The sequence below is a fragment of the Chiloscyllium plagiosum genome, chromosome 40, assembly GCF_004010195.1.
Source record: "Chiloscyllium plagiosum isolate BGI_BamShark_2017 chromosome 40, ASM401019v2, whole genome shotgun sequence".
NCBI classification, from domain to species: domain Eukaryota; kingdom Metazoa; phylum Chordata; class Chondrichthyes; order Orectolobiformes; family Hemiscylliidae; genus Chiloscyllium; species Chiloscyllium plagiosum.
In genome coordinates, this window is record NC_057749.1 from 6,574,702 (window position 1) to 6,595,892 (window position 21,191).

A 21,191-nucleotide genomic window follows, 5' to 3' on the forward strand; every position below is an offset into this window, starting at 1 on the left:
CCCCACTGACCTATTGTACTCTATGCTACTCTATCCCCAACCCCACCCTCCTCTAGCTTATCTCTCCACGCTTCAGGCTCTCTGCCTTTATTCCTGATGAAGGGCTTTTGCCCGAAACGTCGATTTCGAAGCTTTTCGGATGCTGCCTGAATTGCTGTGCTCTTCCAGCACCACTGATTCAGAAGGAAACCACTATACTCACTACTGCAGCCTTTCTCTTGGACAGACTTAAAACAACGATTAACTTATCTGATTCTGTGCTGTGAACTTCACCCACAGTTCCTCCAAGATTAATTGTGAATTTCACTGTTTGTTAATTTTCCCAGATGCACTCCGACGTCCAGCGATACACGAATTCAAACAGCAAAGACAGTAGCTGTGCAGGTTCTCTCTCTCTCTCCCTGTCTTGCTCTCTCTCTCTCTCCTGCACTGTCCACTCTTCTCCCTTTTAAAACTGCTGTTGTTTTGACTTTTGTTTCCCCCAAAGTTCCAAAACAATGCAACAGCATATAAAACAGTAATTGCTGCTCCTGGAATTTGAGTAAATCACCTCCAACACCTAAAATACCTCAAAAAAAGGAGCATTTCTTACAGCCAGAAATTTTTCCCCTCCTCCATCTTGGATTTGTTAGGTGAAGGGGTAAATGTAGAGGAATGGGTCTGGGTGGGTTGCTTTTCGGTGGGTCGCTGTGGACTTGTTGGGCCGAAGGGCCTGTTTCCACACTAAGTAATCTAATCTAATCAAGATGGGCCAACTGGCTGAGAAGTGGCAGATGGAGTTTAATTTAGATAAATGTGAGATGCTGCATTTTGGGAAAGCAAACCTGAACAGGAGTTATACACTTAATAGTAAGAGTTGAAACTTTATTGCTGGAACAGCACAGCAGGTCAGGCAGCATCCAGGGAACAGGAGATTCGACGTTTCGGGCACAGGCCCTTCTTCACGAATAGTAAGATCCTAGGGAGTGTTGCTGAACAAAGAGACTTTCGAGTGCAGGTTCTTACTCCTTGAAAGTAGAGTTGAAGGTAGATAGGGTAAAGAAGAAGGCGTTTGGTATGCTTTCCTTTATTGGTCAGCATATTGAGTACAGGAGTTGCGGCTATATAGGACATTGGTTTGGCCATTTTTGGAATATTGCGTGCAATTCTGGTCTCCTCCCTATCAGAAAGATGTTGTGAAACTTGAAAGGGTTCAGAAAAGATTTATAAAGATATTGCCAGGGTTGGAGGATTTGAGCTACAGGGAGAGGCCGAATAGATTAGATTAGATTCCCTACAGTGTGGAAACAGGCCCTTCGGTCCAACCAGTCCACACTGACCTTCCAAAGAGTAACCCACCCAGACCCATTTCCCTCTGACTAATGCCCCTAACACTACGGGCAATTTAGCATGGCCAATTCACCTGACCTAGGCTGGGGCTGTTTTCACTGGAGCATCAGAGGCTGAGGGATGACCTTATAGAGGTTTATAAAATCATGAGGTGCATGAATAGGGTAAATAGATAAGGTCTTTTCCCTGGGGTGGGGAGTCCAGAACTGGAGGGCACAGGTTTAGGGTGAGAGGGGAAAAGATATAAAAGAGACCTAATGGGCAACATTTTTCATGTAGAGGGTGGTATGTGTATGGAATGAACTGCCAGAGGAAGTGGTGGAGGCTGTTACAATTGCAACATTTAAGAGGCATTTGGATGGGGATATGAATAGGAAGGGTTTGGAGGGATATGGGCCAGGTGCTCATAGGTGGGACTAGATTGGGTTGGGGTATCTGGTCGGCTTGGACGGGTTGGACCGAAGGGTCTGTTTCTGTGCTGTACATCTCTTTGTCTCTGACTGTAATCATGCTGTTGAGATGCCCCACACAATTTAGAAATCACCTGAACTGACTAGAACTTCCTGTTTTCATTGTCGGATCGCCATTAACCTTTTCCGGTTAAGTTACGACTTGTTAATGAGGTGTAACTGAGTTATTAAGTCTATTAAGCTATAATAATTATTGGAGACCCCCTTAAGCCCTGAAAACATAATTTTAGATTTGGATAAAGATTATATTCTGTATTATGAAATATTCATAGTTTTTGCCTCAATTCATTTTAAAAACCTGTTTGCTTATATTTTGACTTCTAATATGTTTGTGTCCATTTTTATTTTGTCGTCTTTAAAATTTGTAAGATGTGAAGGGTAATTAAACCATTTTACTTCCAGGTTTGTTATCTATGAAAATTGACTTTTTATCCTGCATGGTGACAGAAACGTTGCTGGATGCATGGAGATCTTTTGGCTTAGCAACCAATCCAAATTAACATTGGGAAAGGGGAAATCAATATTTCAGAGCTAGTAAGATCATTAGATAGCTTTCTTTGTGGTCAGCCATGGGTGCTCTCCACCTCAGTACTGATTTAAAGATTAATAACTGATCTTTCAAACAAAATTAAATATAGAAAAGATGAAAGGCATTGAGATTCATCACCAGTGGCTCAGTGGTTAGAACTGCTCCCTCACTGTGCTAAAGACCTGGGTTCAATTCCAACCTTGTCTAACTGTCTGTGAGGTGTTTGCACATTCTCCCTGTGTCTGTGCGGGTTTGCTGTGGCTTCCTCCCACAGTCCAGGTTAGGTGGATTGACTGTACTAAATTGCTCATCGTGTCCAGGGATGTGTGAGCTAGGTGGGTTACCAATGGGAAATGCAAGGTTTCAGGGACAGTATAGGTGGATGAGTCTGGGTTTGACACTCTTCAGATGATTGGTGTGGACTCATTAGACTGAATGGCCTGCTTCCACACTGTGTAGGGATTCTATGATTGTGAAAAATAGTTGATCGTTGAACATTAAAAGTATTGGTGTCGGAGCATAGAATTTTCAAACAGAAGTGTCCATTTCTTTTCAAAAGATATCTAAAATGTATTAATATTGAATGGATTAAAGCAGATTGAGAAACCCTGATTTAGAATCCAAGCTAGGGTACTTTTGAATGAATCAAGAGGTACCATTTGTGGGTCAATATGGATTTCAGCCAATGTGTTGTTGCCAGTTTTGACAGAACCCCTTTTTTCTGTTCGCCCTATTTTGAAGACAATTGCCCTGATTACAAGCAAGTTGCAGCATCAACAGCTCAGTCCATTGCTGTGGTTGAACAAGAATAGGGCTCAAATTGCCGAATTTTAATCTTCAGATTTTATTGTCTTGTGTACTCATATACAAAAGTACAGGAGTACAGTGAAAAGTGTATAATGTCATTACACAAGGTGCCATCTTCGGTACCAGGAATATACCCTGAGGATATATAATTTTACAGGTGGGTGAATAAAATTGTTACAGAAAAGAATCCCCATAGCTGTTGCCTCTTTACTCACTCTTTGGTAATATCAGTGAAACTAAAACTGGAGTACAAACTATTGCACCACACATTTTAGCCTGGTAAATATCAGTATTGTTCCATGACTACTGATAGAGTTTAAATAAAGCTGTCAACTTGCCTCAGGCCTATAAACAGAGGAAGCAATATCATCCTAATGCAAATTGTTACTTCAATCAAATTTTGTCCAATGCAGTAAAAGAAAATACAATAGGGAGAACATTTCTGGAGTTCTATAGAGATAGCTTTAACAATTGGCAAAGATCAAACTGATTGCCTTGATGGCTGTGATAAATGCAATTGAGATATGACATTGGTCTTTTTCTGTGCTATGAATATATTCATCCCAATTAGTCCATTCTGGTATTTATAATCTAAGGGAAATTCCTCTCACTCAAAATTCGGTGACTCCTTACTGGGCATCCCTACACTCCAAAGAAAAATTCAAAAAGGCAGACCCCAACCAACATTTCAGGGGTATTTAGAGATGCGGAATGAAAATTGGTGGAGCTAATTCATTTCATCTTAAAATGATAACGTTCTGTTCCTTTCTCCAAATGAAGGGATGTTCTTAATGGTGCTCTTTTCTCCCCAAGCTCTTGTCTCTCATTACTATAGGGCCAACATCTCAACAAGGCAAGGTTAATAAGTGAAACAGAAATCACTGTAATGAGTGAGGAAGATTTGGCAGAAAACTGAGATCCTTTATTTTCAAACTTTATCTTCTTGCAAGACCGGTTCAGATTTTGTAAAGTCCCTTGACCCATTTCAACCCTGGTCATTGAGAAAGTTGTCCACATGTTTTTGCACCAAGGTTCTGATCTGTGCCATAGAATGAGCCTTTCTAAAAGAGAGCTGGCAGTAAATCAGCTCTCCCTTCAGTACTTCACTCGAACATACAGGCCTCATAACTACGTCTACATTTTTAAACATTCATTGTGAAATATGAGCATCAGTGTTGTCCAGTCCTATTTGCCATTGAGAGGTGGTTGTGAGGTGTCTTCTTGAACCACAGTTAGACTCATAGACTCACAGAGATGTGCAGCACAGAAACAGATCCTTAGCTCTAACTTGTCCATGCCGACCAGATATCCTAAATTAATCTAGTCCCATTTGCCAGCATTTGGCCCATATCCCTCTAAACCCTTCCTATTCATGTACCCATCCAGATGCCTTTTAAATATTGTAATTGTACCAGCCTCCACCACTTCCTCTGGCAGCTCATTCCATACACGCACCACCCTCTGCATGAAAAAGTTGCCACTTAGGTTACTTTTAGTTCTTTCCCCTCTCAACTTAAAACCTATGCCCTCTAGTTCTGGATCCCACCCACCCCCCCCCCCCACCCCAGAGAATATTCATGTACTGCCAGTTATCGAGTCATAGAGTCGTATGGCACAGAAACAGACCCTTCGGTTCAACCATTCCATGGTGAACATAATCCCAAACTAAACTAGCTCCACTTGCCTGCCCCCAGCCCATATCCCTCCAAACCTTCCTATTAAACTGTAAAGACTATAATAAAATGGTAATAAATCTTTAACTAAGCCTGCAATCTCAGGAGCAGCTGCAAGATCGACATTGCTCCCACAGCTAAAAATGGGTATATCACAAAACCATGGCATTTATTTTCCTTGCTTTTTTTGGCCTCTTTAATCTCAAACTTAATCACAACACAAAGTTAGTGCAAGATGGATCTCTCCAAGCAGTATTCCAACATCATGCTTTGATTCTGCGTTAGAATTAGTGAAAGTCTCTTCCTTCATGATCAATATTGACTGGAGAAGTTAGCACAGGCCAACAAGGTCTTTGCTAGACCTTGACGTGGAATAGGACAACGCAAATCTCAAATTACATAAATTTCACAATCATTCAAATCTAGCCATGGCTATTAAAACTGGTTCATTTTGGGCATTTGCAAATTGGGCGGCATGGTGGCTCAGTGGTTAGCACTGCTGCCTCACAGCGCCAGGTTCCCGGGTTCGATTCTGGCCTCAGGCGACTGTGTGGAGTTTGCACGTTCTCCCCGTGTCTGTGTGGGTTTCCTCTGGGTGCTCCGGTTTCCTCCCACAGTCCAAAGATGTGCAGGTCAGGTGAACTGGCCATGCTAAATTGCCTGTAGTGTTAGGTGCATTAGTCAGAGGAAAATGGGACTGGGTGGGTTACTCTTCGGAGGGTCGGTGTGGACTTGTTGGGCTGAAGGGCCTGTTTCCACACTGTAGGGAATCTAACCTAACCATCAAACTTTCTGGCAGCTCCACCAAATGTTTGCTCTGTGCAAAGGCTAGAATGCAAATTAAGATAGATGAGCATTGCCAATGAAGATATCAAAGGGACTTCATTTAGAAAGATGAGATTTTCGAACCCACTTGACCAGAAACAAGTTTGATTTGGTCAGTGTAGTGTTAGGAATTACATCAAATCTAAGGCTTATATTGTTCACGGACTTAGCATCGGTTACTCTCTCCGAATTGGAACTGTCTGAGGTTGTTAAGCCTCTGTGAGAATTCTACTGGGACTTTTAAAAGCTTTTCTCACTTAAAAATGTTTCATTACTTCAAGTATTACTACTTAGCCCAGATCCACAATGGCATGGAAAAACAATTAAAGTAGAAGTACTTTTCATTGCCACAATCTTAAAAAGCAGACACTACAATATAGGTGATCAATTAAAATCCATATTTACAGCTTATTTGATGTGTTCTTTTGTTAAAAGGCATTCAGGCTTTCAAGGAAACACAATACTGCATGCTTCACACGTGGCTGTATGTGCTTTGAGATGCATGGCCTTTAGAATTACATTGAAAGCCTTTTGTTTGGAGGCTGCTACACTCACATTTGCAAAATAAATGCACTTTGGCACTCTTCACCAGCCCCTGGGGTACAGCCAGATCCAATGTAGTTCAACAATGCTGGGTTTCAGAACGGAGGAGTTAAAAGGACACATGAACAAGTCAGAAGGAGTCTTTTGCAATTGGAAATAAAAACAGAAAATGCTGGACACTGTCAGGATCAGGTTGGAGTGAGAATCAGAGTTAACCATTCAGGTTAAATGGCCCTTCAGGACCACAACTAATGCAGTCTGTGGTTTACTATAATTTAGCCTGTGTAGCATACACCACAAAACTTGAGTCAGTTATTGTGAAGTTGATTTGTAACACTAACTATTTGTAATATCACAGACTTACACCTGCAGTCTGGGGACAGAAACTTGTAGGGGCCTGAATAAAGTGCGCTGTGGCAAAATTATATGTTGAATTGTAAGAGAAGTCTGAAGCCTACCTGGACAATGAGAACAATTTGCTGCATATTTTATGGTGGGTCACAAGGCAGTGGTGAACTGTTTATTTAGGGAATTATTCCTTATAATGATCTCATTAATAGTACCTCACTTTATTAATATTTCGTTTCCCATATTATCAAACACTATGAACAAAGTAGTCATTGATGGCATGGGCTCTTATTTTAGTCAGTAACTTCTCGTACAGCACCTTGTCAAAGGCCTTCTGGATTTCCAAATTGATCATAGACTCCTTCAGCTTTGTCCAATTGCTCAGTACCTCCTCAAAGAATGGTTTCTAAAATCTTACCAATAACAGAGTTCAGGCTAATTGGCTGGCAGTTTCCAGTCTTCTGCGCATCTCCCTTCTTAAACAGGAGTGTTACATTAGCTACGTTCTAGTCCTCTGGCACCCTTCCTGACTGCATTGATTCCTGAAAGACCACCACCAATGTCAGTTATCTCCTTCAGAACTCCGGGTTGCAGTCCATCTGGTCCGAGTGATTCATCCATCTTCAGAACTTCCAACTTCCCCAACATCTTTTTCTTCATGATGGCCACTACACTCACTTTTGCCTCTGACTCCCTTGAAGTTCTGGTATGCTGCTGCTATCTTCTGGGAGAAAGTGAGGACTGCAGATGCTGGAGATCAGAGTCGAGAGTGTGTTGGTGGGGAAGCACAGCAGGTCAGGCAGCATCTGAGGAGGAGCAGGAGAATCAACGCTTTGGACATAAGCCTTTCATCAGGAATCAGCCCTTCCTGATGAAGGGCTTATGCCTGAAACGTCGATTCTATTGCTCCTCGGATGCTGCCTGACCTGCTGTGCTTTACCAGCAACACACTCTCGACTGCTGGTGTCCTCCACTGTGAAAACTGTTACAATGTACCTATTCAGTTCCTCCATCATTTTTTTGTTCCACATTGCTATTTCTCCAGCCTCATTTTTCCATTGACTCAATGTCCACTATTTATTGCATTTCTCTCTTACCTTGTAGACATCTAAAAAAAGCTCTTGCAATCTTCTTTCATATTACTAGCTTGCTTACTCTCATATTTCATCTTCTCCCTCTTTATGACTTTTATACTCATCCTCTGCTGGTTTTAAAATGCTTCCCAATCTTCTGGCTTCCCACTGATTCAGGGTTAATGTAGTAGTGAATTGGGGTGGGTCACACTGCATGTGATGGAAGATGTTGCCGGTAACACTGAGAGTGGAAGACAGCCTGTGCCCTGGCGAGAGGGGGGGCGCGGGAATGCGAGAGAGCAGAGAGAAAGAGTGAGTGTGAGGCACCTGAGAGAGGATGGTGACACCGAAGCTGGTGGTGTGGCAAAGAGCCTTCTTCCTACAGGTGGCTCAATGGTTAGCACTGCTCCTTTACAGTACCAGGGACCCAGGTTTGATTTCAGCCTTGGGCGACTGTCTGTGTGGAGTTTGCATATTCTCCCCGTGTCTGTGTGGATTTCCTCCAGGTGCTCCAGTTTCCTCCGACAGTCCAAAGATGTGCAGGTCAGAGTGGATTGGTCATCCTAAATAGCCCGTAGTGTTCAGGAGTGTGTAGATTAGTTGCATTAGTCACAGGAAATGTCAAGTAATCAGGTAGGAGAATGGGCCTGGGGGGGGATACTTCTTGGTGGATTGGTGTGCACTTGTTGACTCAAATGGCCTGTTTCCATACTATAGGCATTCTATGATTCTAACCTGGGAAATTTTTCCATTGGCTTAAGATGCACTGACCCAGGTGGCAATCTCAGACTCGGCTGACATGGTCTGTTTTCTGGCCTTCTGGCAAGAGGATATCCTATTTCTACAGTGCCTCATCCAAAAAGACCTCTAGGTGCCTGTTGCAACATGGGCCACCCATTTACCGATGGCTGCCATATACAGGGAAAAATGTCAGGAACAAGCGAGGCAGCTCCAGACTAGTAGTGCTTGCTTGGCAGCATGGCAGCCTTTTAAAGATGATACCAGGACATTCTGGGATATCCTGGCAGTGGTGAATTGTTCTAGGAATGGTATGTGTTGAGATGGAGTTGGAATTGGGTAGCGTAGGGTTGGGGTACGTAGTTAATTTTTGGTCAGACTTTTGGAATACAGCATAGAATTCTGGTCTCCCTGCTAAAGAAGGATGCTGTGAAACTTGAAAGGGTGCAGAAAAGATTTACAAGAATGTTGCAAGAGTTGGAGGGTTTGAGCTATAGGGAGAGGCTGAGGCTGTTTTCCCTGGAACGTCGGAGGCTAAGAGGTGACCTTATAGAGGTTTATAAAATCATGAGGGGCATGTATAGGGTGAATGGACAAGATCTTTCCCCAGAATGGGGGGAGTTCAAAACTCGAGGTCATGGGTTTAAGGTGAGAGGAGAAAGATTTAAAAGGGACCTAAGGGGCAATTTTTTCACACAAAGGTTGGAGGGACAATGTTTTAGGCATAAGCCCTTTCATTAGCCCTGATGAAGGGCTTATGAATGAAATGCTGACTCTCCTGCTCCTCGGATGCTGCCTGACCTGCTGTGCTTTTCCAGCACCACACTTTTCGACTCTGACTCTCCAGCATTTGCAGTCCTCCCTTTCTCCTTACAGGGATATGGATCAAATGCTGGCAAATTGGACTTGATTAATTTAGGATATCTGGTCGGCATTGGACAAGTTAGACCGAAGGGTCTGTTTCTGTGCTATACAACTCTCTGGCTCTATGACTGTGAGATATGGTGTGAGTTTTCTCCTTGCCTCACAGTGATGAACCCTCTAAAAAACTCAACAAAGATTTACAAGGATGTTGCCAGGGTTGGAGGATTTGAGCTTTAGGGAGAGACTGAATAGGCTGGGGCTGTTTTCCTTGGAGTGTCAGAGGCTGAGGGGTGACCTTATAGAGGTTTATAAAATCGTGAGAGACATGGATAGGATAAGTAAACAAAGTCTCTTTCCTGGGGTGGGGGAGTCCAGAACTAGAGGGCATAGGTTGAGGGTGAGAGGGGAAAGCTATAAAAGAGACCTAAGGGGCAACATTTTTGTGCAGAAGGTGGTACGTGTATGGAATGAGCTGCCAAAGGAAGTGGTGGAGGCTGGTACGATTGCAACATTTAAAAGACATCTGGATGGGCATATGAATAGGAGGGGTTTGGAGGGAAAGAGGCCAGGTACTGGCTAGTGGGACTAGATTGGGTTGGGGTATCTAGTCGGCATGGACGAGTTGGACCAAAGGGTCTGTTTCCGTGCTGCACATCTCTGTGACTCTATGACAACTGACACTTTGCCAATAAAGCCCTAAGATTCAGTCCTGAGTTTTGTCTTTACTGATATTACCATACATTACGTAACTGACTGAACGCACTACCCTGACTCCATTACACAGAGAAGGTGACTGAAAGTGAGGTAGGTCTCAGCTCTTGATGTCATGGGATTATCCTAAAGTTACAGGCCTGTCTGATCTGGAATCTATGCCATAATACAACAACAACAACAATAATGATGTCTGGGCCAAAACAGGCAGGCTTGGTGATTTTATGACAGGTGACCTCTTAATTGGCCAATTACAAGCCTATCAAATTAAAACCGGTCCAGTCAGTGGATCCAAAGCTTTGAGTGGGGGGGAGGGGGTGGGAGTGGCATGGTGGCTCAGTGGCTTAGTGGTTAGCACTGCTGCCTCACAGTGCTAGGGACCTGGATTCGATTCCAGGCCTTGAGTAATCATCAGTGTGGGGTTTGCACATTTTCCCCGTGTCTGCGTGGGTTTGCTCTGCTTTTCTCCAAAGATGTGCAGGGTAGGTGGGCTTGGCCGTGCCACATTACTCATAGTGTCCAGAAATGTATGGCCCAGGAGGCTCAGTCATGATAAATGCTAGGTTACAGGAATGTGAATGTGGTAGTGTCCAGGTAGGATACTCTTTACAAAATCAGTAGAGAGTCCATGGGCCAAGTGGTCACTTTCTGCCCTCCAGGAAAGGATGACACTACCAGACCACCTGGGTAATTTTTGGTAAACTCAAAAATTAATAACAATAATCAGGTGGCCCCGGATTGGACAGGAAAATACTTCCAAGGGAATAGTTGCCTTCTGACCCACTCATGGAGCCAAGGAATTTCCAAACACAATGGCTTCTTCAGGGACCCTCCCGCATCTACATTAAGCTCATGGAATTGTCATGCATTGGGATTCTGAATAACATTGGTAAAATACCAGCAGTTTTGGAAAATAAAGCTCTTCCAGAAGGTCTTACAGAATGTAGTTTTGCTGTCCACCTCCAGTCGCTGCTGCCAATCCTGTTGTGGAGAAACTATTTTACTCCAACTCTCACCTAACCAGTTAATTTCTGTCCAAGGTTCAGATCAATAATCTGTTTATCAAAAGTCCATTAAGGATCTGAAGACTGGTTATCAGGTTGGGATGTGAACTCTGTTCCTCACTCCACTGACCTGTTAACAATTTCTGAAACGTTTTGCTTTCATTTTGCATTTGTAGGGTTTGTTTTTGTTTTTACGATTGCAGTGGTATCCATAAATAAATTGGGAAAAAAAATCTAATTGTTACAGTGATCAAGTTATCAAGGGAAATGATTAGATGAAGGATAAGATTTGATTATTATCATGATAAGATGCTATCATTTTAAATTAAATCTGGTCTCTGGGGAAGGGAAATAATTAATGAGCTTTTTGAGACATCTTTGTAAAAGATAGCAAAGGAGATTGGATTATTTGAACAGACTTTGCAGAATGCTACTGCTTCAGCCCTCTTTGCCATTGAGCAACAGAAAGTGAGTTTAAGGCGCGAGACTTGACCAGGGAGGCATGGTGGCTCAGTGGTTGGCACTGCTGCCTCACAGTGCCAGGGACCTGGGTTTGATCCTGCCCTCAGGTGAATGACTGTGTGTGTGTGTCTGTGTGTGTGTATTCCTCTGGGTGCTCTGGTTTCCTCCAGCTGTCCAAAGTTGGGCCACTTACTTCAAAACATTAACTCTGAACTCTCTCCTCAGTTGTCGCCAGACCTGCTGAGCTTTTCCAGCAATTTGTGCTTTTGTTGCCAAAGATGTGCATGTTAGCTGGATTGGCTGTGCTGAATTGCCCATTTGTCCATGGATTTGGTGGCTAGGTGGGTAGTCATGGGAAAATGCAGAGTTGCAGGAAGAGGGTAGGAATTGGGTCTTGGTGGGATGCTGTTCAGACGTTTGGTGTGGACTCAATGGACTGAATAGCCTGCTTCCACACTGTGCAGACTCTGTGATACTCAATGAATAATCCCCAAGCAAGAACCTGGTTGTTGCTCCCCACAGTCATGTTAAAACATCTGTCCCTCTTGCTTCAGCCCACTGCTGGCTGAGGTCAACCTTTCAGTCTGGAATAATGCATGGCATAAGAGAAGGAGGGAATACCTAGAGATTATCCTTTAACATTTCATTAGATTAGAAGTTGGGAAAACCAATGGGCAATTGTCAATTTTTTTATTCAGACACAGTATACGGGCATCACTGGCTGTTTATTGCCTGGCACTAATTGTCCAGAGGGCAGTTAGGAGTCACCTGCATTGCTGTGGGTCTAGAGCCACTATCAGATTAAGTAAGGACAGCATGTTTCTTTCTAAAAGGACATCAGTGAAAAGATGAGTTTGTTTTTTAAAAAGGCAATCGATTGTGGTAGGCTGGTCTTTTATTCAGACGGAAGGGACTCGGTTTGCTTTATTGCATATTGTTTGCCTAACCAACCTGTTCAGAGATGTTATGACACACCTCTGGAGCAGTTGGGACTTGAATCCATGCCTCCCGGTCCAGGGGTAGGGACAGTACCACTGCACCCTACATGTGATGTGGCTAAGAGCAGAATCACAGGCCAGACATTTACTGACTGCCAGGAGGCATTTTGTTGGCGGTAGATGGTTGGGGGATGGCATTAACATTCGAGAAAGGTGGATTGGATTGGTGCAATCTGGGTGACGGTGAGACTGGATGCTAATTTATATCGTTCAAAACCAAATTAATGTTAATTTAACATTGTTGATAGCAATGGCAATGCCTATGCGGAGACTTCAAGGCAACCTTCTAATGGATTCCCAGAGCAACGTTGGATGGAAGAGCAGGCCAGGGCTTTTGAAAGACAGATCCAGGGAGCCTCAGTGACCTCCCTTGCACGGTTTTTCCCTCTGACCCTCAACCTCAAGGGTATTAATTTTTTTCAAATGTTTCTCCTGAGGCTCCAGGTTGCCTGAATTTCATGGGGTGATCACCTTCTCTGGTGGCGCTGCCGCCTCCCACTGGAGTGTGTCTGCCATTTTTCAGTTGAGTCCAATGGCGGAGTGCCTTTCTGGTCCATTAGCCATGTGGGGTTCACTTCTTATCCTGCACTCCTCCATCTCCTCAGCCATAGGAGGTTTCACTCACCAGCTTCTGAAGTGGTCAAAATTTATAAAATTGCTTATTATATTCTAGGAAGTGTAACATTAGCAATCAAATCTGATTATTTCACATCAGTCACAGTCTCACACTGTATTCTGTTATGGACCAGGCCAGACCCCTTCAAACCTTTTTGAGAAAGTAGCCGTAACTTCTCCTGATTTTAAAGGCAGATATGAAGTGGGTATTCCAGGAGTGATGCAGCTAGTCAAACCACTCGACTTTAAGCAAAACAGCATTTATTTACACACTACAGATGAAACACGAACAAAAGAAAACAGAGTTTAGAATAACTTAACTTATTTCATAACCAACCGACTCTATCGCAACTTAACAAAGGGGCTGTTCCAATCCCTGCAACATCCCATAACACATCCCTTGACAAAAAGTCGATCAAACACAACTTCCTACAGGCAGGAGAGATTGCAGAGAGAAAAGTCAGCAAGAAACATCTGTTGAAGCACGGAACTTTTTTTTACCTGTAGCTGCATCTCTCGATCCCCAGCAGCCTCTGACTGCCTGCTGAAACCCATCAAACTTGAAAGAAATTCCTGAACTGGCCACTCCCCTGCCGTTGTTTTCAAGTAGCCACTTCCAGACCTCTTTACGACCCGTCTTGAAAAAAAAATGAAGGACAACATAACCATGTTAAAGGGACAGCATCATCACGATTCTCAAAATAAACTTCTGGATGAGCTCAGTGCTGGAATCACAGCATTGCAGAAGTACGAACAATCACCAAGGTGATAGGCTATAGATCCACTGCTCTGATTCACTACATCTCAGGTTTCAGATCCCTCTTGCACATTTATACCAGTACCACAAGGAGATCAGTGTATCTGTTTGAAGAACAAATTAGTTCATGTTAATGTCATGAGCAATCTACTCCTTGGTCAGTTTGTTTGGATACTTCAGAATATAAAAGTCAGCTTATGGTGGAGATGTTAAGGTTAGATGGAAAGGAGTAGAGAGGTGCACAACGTAACATTGGTATTGTTGAAAAGAGAGACAGGTCACTGAGGGCTTTCATCTTGCACTGATTAGGGTAAAGGCAGGAAGATGATGGCCTTGAAGTATTATCACTAGACTATTAATACCGAGACACAGATAATGTTCTGGGAAGCCAGGTTTGAATCCTGCCATGGTGGAATTTAAATTCAATATTGTTTAAAAAATAAAAATCTGGAATTGAGGATCTACTGATGAGCGTGAAACCCATCTGGTTCACAAATGTCCTTTCAGAAAGGAAACTGCCATCCTCGCCTGGTCTGGTCTACATGTGACTCCAGACCCACAGCAATGTGATTGATTCTCAGGAGCTCTCTGAAATGGCCCAGCAAGCCATTCACTTGCACCAATCACTACAAACTCTCAAACAAATGAAACTGGGTGGATTACCAGACATCGACCCAGGCACCGGAAAGACTATGGTAGAAACAGCCCTGTTGACCCTGCAAAGTCCTCCTTACTAACATCTGGAGGCCCATGCCAAAATTGGGACAGCTCTCTCAGAGACTTGTCAAGCAACAGCCTGATATTGTCATATCATGAAATCATACCTTAAGACCATGTCCTAGACACCACCACCACCATCCCTGGGTATGTCCTTTCCCACTTACAGGACAGACCCAACAGAGGTGGTGGCCAGTTGGGAGACATTTGGGAGAGAGCTTTTCTGGGAGTCCTCAACATTGACTCCATTCCCCATGAAGTTTCATGGCTTCAGATATAACATGGGCAAGGTATTGGTCAGAGCATTGAGTAAACGGGTTGGGAGGTCATGTTGTGACTGTACAGGACATTGATTAGGCACTTTTGGAATATTGTTTGAAATTCTGGTCTCCCTCCTATAGGAAGGATGCCGTGAAACTTGAAAAGGTTCAGAAAAGATTTACAGGGATGTTACCAGGGTTGGAGGGTTTGAGTGATAGGGAGATGCTTAATAGGTTGGGGCTGTTTTCCCTGGAGCATCGGAGGCTGAGGGGTGACTTTATAAAATCATGAGCGGTGTGGATAGGGTAAATACACAAGGTCTATTGTGGGGTGGGGGAGTCCAGAACTAGAGGGCATAGATATAAAAGCGACCTAAGGGACAACTTTTCCATGCAGAGGGTGGTACTTGTATGGAATGAGCTGCCAGAGGAAGTGGTGGAGCCTGGTGCAATTAAAACATTTAAAATGCATCTGACAGATATATGAACAGGAAGGGTTTAGAGGGATATGGGCCAAGTGGGACTAGATTAATTTAGGATATCTGATCAGCATGGAGGTATTGGACCAAAGGGTCTGTTTCCTTGCTGTACATCTCTGTGACTCTATGAAACCTCTGCTGATTACCCCCAACTGTCCTCCCACAGCTGATGAATCAGTACTCCTCCATGTTGAACAATACTTTGAGGAAGCACTGAGGATGGCAAAAAGTACTCTGGGTGGGGGGATTTCAACGCCCACCACCAAGAGTAGATCAAACTGGTTAGGTCCTGAAGGATGTAGCTGCCAGACTGGGTCTGCAGCAGGTGATAAGGGAACTAACTGCAGATGTATCTGTCCATGACAGTATTGGTAAGAGAGACCACCGCACAGTCCTTGTGGAGATGAAGTCCCACCTTCACATTGAAAATACCCTCCATCGTGTGGCACTATCATCACGCTAAATGGGACAGACTTCGAGCTGATCTAACAACTCAAGACTGGGTATCTATGAGGCTCTGTAGGCCATCAACAGCAGCAGAATTGTTCTCCAGCACAATCTGTAACCTCATGGCCCAGCATATTCCTCACTCAACCATTACCATCAAGCCAGGGGATCAACCCTGATTCAATGGATAGTGCAGGAGGGCATGCAAAGAACAGCACCTGACATACCTGAAGATAAGTGAGGTTACCAAACAGGATTACTTACATGCCAAAAAACATAAGCAGCAAGTGATAGACAGAGCTAAGCGACCCCACAACCAATGGATCAGATCTAAGCTCTGCAGTCCTGTCACATCCAGACATGAATGGTGATGGACAATTAAGCAACTCATTACAGGAGGAGGCTGCACAATTATCCCCATCCTCAATGATGGAAGAATCCAACACATTAGGGCAAAAGATAAGGCTGAAGCTTTCACAGCAATCTTCAGCCAAAAGGGCCGAGCGGTTGATCCATCCCGGCCTCCTCCAGTGATCCTCAGCATTACAGAGACCAGTCTTCAACCAATTCTGTTCACTCCATGTGATCTTAAGAAATGGAGGCACTGGATACTGCAGAGGAGACAGGCCCTGACAACATTCCATCCATAGTGCTGAAGACCTGTGCTCCGGAAGTTGCTGCTCCCCTAGCCAAGCTGTTCCAGTACAGTTCCATGATTGGTTCCACCCAACAATGTGAAAAATTGCCCAGGTAGACCCTGCGCATAAAAAGCAGGACAAATCCAACCTAGTCAATTACCGTCCCATCATCTCAGTCATCAGGAACGTAATGGAAGTTGCCATCAACAGGTGCTATCATGCTGCACCTGTTCAGCAATAACTGCTCAGTGACTTCCAGTTTGGATTCTGCCAGGGTCACTCAGCTCCTGACCTCATTCCAGCCTAAGTTCAAACCTGGACAAAAGAGCTGAATTCTAGAGAGGAGGTGAGAGTGTCAGCCCTTGACATCAAGGCTGCATTCGACCAAGTGTGGCATTAAGCGTCGGACGTTGAGGGGTGACCGTAGAAAGGTTTATAAAATCATGAGGGGCATGGTTAGGGTGAATAGACAAGGTATTTTCCCTGGGGTGGAAGTCCAGAACTAAAGGGCATAGGTTTAAAGTGAGAAAGGAAAAATTTAAAAGGGTCCTAAGGGGCAACTTTTTCACACAGAGGGTGGTGCTGAATAGAATGAGATGACAGACTAAGTGGTAGAGGCTGGTACAATTGCAACATTTAAAAAGCATCTAGATGGGTGTAGGAATATAAAGGATTTAGGGGGTATGGGCTAAGGGTTGGCAAATGGGACTAGATTAGATTGGGATGTCTGGTCGGCATGAAGAAGTTGGACGTACATCTGTGCTGTACATCTCTATGACTCTATCAAGGAGTTTGAGCAAAACTGGAATCAATGGGTATTGTAGGTGCGGTGACTACAGAGCAGGTCAGAGACTAGGAATACTGTAGTGAGTAACACACCTCCTGGCTCCTGAAAGTCTGTTCACCATCTATAAGGCACAAGTCAGGAGTGCAATGGAATGCTCCCCACATGTCTGGATATTTACAGCTCCAATAACACTCAAAGCTTGACACCATCTAGGACAAAGCAGCCACTTGATTGGCACCTCATCCACAAGCATCTACTCCCTCCACCACTGATGCTCAGTAGCAGCAGTTGTTATATCTACAAGATGCATGGCAGACATTCACCAAAGATCCTTCAACAGCACCTTCCAAACCCACGACCACTTCTATGAAGAAAGACAAGGGCAGCAGATATATGGGAACATCACTACCTTCGAGTTCCCCTCCAAGCCGCTTATCATCCTGACTTGGAAATATTTCGCCATTCCTTCAGTGTTACTGGGTTAAATTCCTAGAATTCCCTCCCTAATGGCATTGTGGGTCAACCCACAGCAGGTGGACTGCAGTAATTCAACACCAGCTTCTCAAGGGGCAACAAGGGATGGGCAATAAATACTGGGCCCAGCCAACGACACCCACATCCCATAAAATGAGTAAATTTTCAAAATGCTAAAATGCCAAATTTTAAATGGTCACGGCAACTTGTATTACAAGAGGAAAGGGTGTGGATTCGTTGGAAACTCTGAGGTACTGCCATATCAAAAAAACATAATTCATAAAAAGGCGCAGGGGTTGTTTGCTGGGAATGTTTCTCCATAAGAAATATGTATCCATCCTAGCAAAATGTTAATGAGCCACATTGCGATTGACTGCTGATCTTAAATTGTTTGTTGGTCTCGCTGTCGGCATACTTGGCATTATTCAGCAAGTGTCACCCGATTGTGGAATCACATCAGTAGTTGGTTTGTTCTGTTTTTGGGTTTTGCTTGAATATGGTCTGCACTCTGCCTGTTAGAGACAGTCAGTCAGAAGAACAGGTTTGATTTGATCAAGCAGTTGCTGGAACGAGCCTGCCATCAGGCAGGTACTGAAATTCGTCCACCATGAGTGTAAGACAAAAATCTCTCTTAATGTGTCTCTCTTTTCAATAAGTTGGAGCTGAGTAGTGACACCTTTTACATTTCTCTGGGATTTCCCACTTGAAACAAATTAATGGGGAACTGCAGAATGAATAGAGGCAAAGAACACCAGCATGCAGTTTCAAATCCGATCCATACCCTTCAAGTTATCAACAGGATGGGAAAAAGTAATCAAGCTAAAATGTCATTCATTTCATACTATCCAGACCATACAGATCTTGAGCCAGAAACTTACAAGTACAAGTCAATTAAACTCACTCGCAATCTTCCTCCTCCTCATTGCAATCACCCTCTGGCTGGCCCCAGGGTCTGCAGCAATGATTGGATTTTTGTGGGTTCAAATGGAGGAGTCATATTAGATATTGCTGAAATTTAGAATGATACAGTTTGTCAAGGATTTTGTCAGGGTTGGAGAGTTTGAGCTACAGGGAGAAGCTGAATAGATTGGCCTGTTTTTCCTGGAGGGTCAGAGGCTAACAGGTCACCTCATAGAGGTTTATAAAATCATGAGGGGCATGAATAGATTGAATAGCCAAGGTCTTTGCCCGAGAGTCAGAGAGTCCAAAACTAGAGGGCATAGGTTTAAGGGGCCTAAGGGGCAACTTTTTCACACAGAGGGTGGTGCGTGCATGGAATGAGTGCCAGAGGAAGTGTGGAGGCTGGTACAATTACAACATCCAAAAGGCATCAAGATGGGTATATGAATAGAAAGGGTTTAGACAGATATGGGGCCAATTCTGGCAAATGGGACTAGATTAATTTAGGATATCTGTTTGGCATGGATGAGTTGGACCAAAGGGTCTGTTTCCATCTCTGTGACTCTATGACTCTATTGTGAGGTTTGACAGTCATTTTAGCACGAACAATGCCATGGGAGATCTAATAGGTTCACTTATGAGTTGCTGCACAGGATAACAGAGTAAGGAAGGTCACTGAATACAGAGTAGGACCAGATGTGTACCTTCCTCTGCAATGCTTAAATGCCAAATCCATGATTTGGGGTAATTTTGTTAACTAAAAGTCTGTTAACAAGAAGATACCCTTTCACCCTTGTAAACACTCATTCCCATATTCATCTGAGCATTGATGATTTGTTATTAAAGTACTGGACAGCCATTGCTTAAAAATAATACAGTGCTTCCTTTCCAATAGATACATGAGATGGCCCAGTCAGAAATATCAACCCAACAGGTAGGACAGATGACATTAAAGCTTTCTGTTAGTGGGAACGTTCAAAACTTTGTTTATTGTAAAACTGCTGTTGACTGAATGAATAACTTTATGCTGTTGGAATCCTCTTAAAGATCACCTTTTATTTACTGAGGGATAGTTTGAGCTGAAATAAGCTGAAATAAATATACTGTGATTAATAATTGGTGAAAGGAAGCAATTGGGAAAAAAAATTACTGTAAGATGTGGTGGTTGAGTAAATCAATGTGGCACCAGATGATTTGATCCAGAATTGAATCTCTTAAGAATGTTCTCAGCCCTTTGAAAGGTCACAACAGGATTTGATGCATAAACCTTTAATATTGTTTAATTAAAAATTCAATGTGACTTCACATTCTGTTTAATTCACACAGCCTGGGACGTGCTATGTGCTGTTTCTGAATGATGTATTTTTCACTGTAGCACTGAATGTAGCATTGGGTTTAAATAATGTGTAAAAGGATATTTGTTGAACATTGTTGTCAAACAGAATATTTATAGGTTTCAGACAAACTCTCTGTTCTAATACAATTTGAAATGCCAGAAAGATCCCCACTGTATTCTCCCTCTTTGTTACTGTATATACATCCTGTGACTGTGTGCTTCAGAACAAAGCACTCACAACACAAATGCATAAGGGATCAAAATGTAATGTATACTTTATCTGAGTCACTTATTAAAGAGCAAGTGTTGAACAGATCATGATACAAATAGAAGCAAATTTATTTAAACAGAGTGACAGGCTGTGACAGTCACTCAACTTTTAAACAACCATTTGGTCAATTTAGATTCCAACTACATGGAAAGAAAACTTACTTTTGTATGCAAAACACACATTGGTTGTAAAATCTTGAACCTGTTATGTTTTTTTGTTAACATTTTCCACTGTGCATTCCAATGTCCCCATTTATTATAAATGTGTTGTTAGTTCAAACTTCCATCAAAAGTGGTACTCCAGTAGAGTCATAGAGCTGTATGGTATGGGAACGGACCCTTTGGTCCAGCTCAGCCGTGCTGGCCAGTTATCCTTAATTAATCTAGTCCCATTTGGTGCATATCCCTCTAAACCCTTCACATTCATATAACCATCCAGATGCCTTTTAAATGCTGTACTTGTACCAGACTCCACCACTTCGTCCGGCAGCTCGTTCCACACATGCACCACCCTCTGCATGAAAAGCTTACCCCCTTAGATCCCTTTTAAACCTTTCCCCTCTCACCTTAAACCAAAGCCCTCTAGTTTTGGATTCTCCTCCCTAGGAAAAAGAACTTGGCTACTCACCCTATCCATGCCCCTCATGATTTTATAAACCTCTGTAAGGTCACCCCTCAGCTGCAAATGCTCCAGGGAAAAAATAGCCCAAGCCTACACAGAGCACCCCCTCTGTAACCCAGTCCTGGCAACATCCTTGTAAATCTTTTCTGCACCCTCTCAAGTTTAACAACACTATAGAAGAGCAACCCAAATTGTATGAATTTTAGTTTGCAATTCTTAATAACAAAATAAAAATAAAGAAAAATATTGAAGTCACAGAAACCTGTAGTAAATGTCCTATTGAGTGCCAAGTACAACCCATCAGCCACCTTTAGCCAATTCAGTTCACTCCAGCTGATATCAACAAACAGTGCAGGTACTGGATACTGAACAGATTATGGGGCTGAAAACATTCTGGTAATGGTAATGAAGACGTATACTCCAGAATTTGCCATGCCCTTAGCCAAACTGTTCCAGTACAGCTACAACACTAGCATCACCCTGGCAACTTATAAAGTGGCCAAGGGATGTCCTGC

The 21,191-nt window shown here is 43.2% G+C and overlaps 1 protein-coding gene across 11 annotated transcripts in view; it reads left to right on the plus strand.

Annotated features, from left to right (window-relative positions):
* Positions 1-21,191, plus strand: part of LOC122542474 (protein mono-ADP-ribosyltransferase PARP6) — a 157,152-nt gene that overhangs the window by 49,473 nt on the left and 86,488 nt on the right. For 8 of the 11 annotated variants that reach the window (XR_006309808.1, XR_006309809.1, XM_043680211.1 and 5 more), the window contains one exon: positions 19,344-19,382. The exons of the other annotated variants lie outside the window; for them this stretch is intronic. Coding sequence is in view for 6 of the 8 variants with exons in the window: in XM_043680211.1 (XP_043536146.1) it covers positions 19,344-19,382 (39 nt within the window). In the remaining 2 variants the exon portion in view is untranslated. The remainder of the gene's footprint in view (positions 1-19,343; positions 19,383-21,191) is intronic. 11 annotated transcript variants of the gene reach the window in all.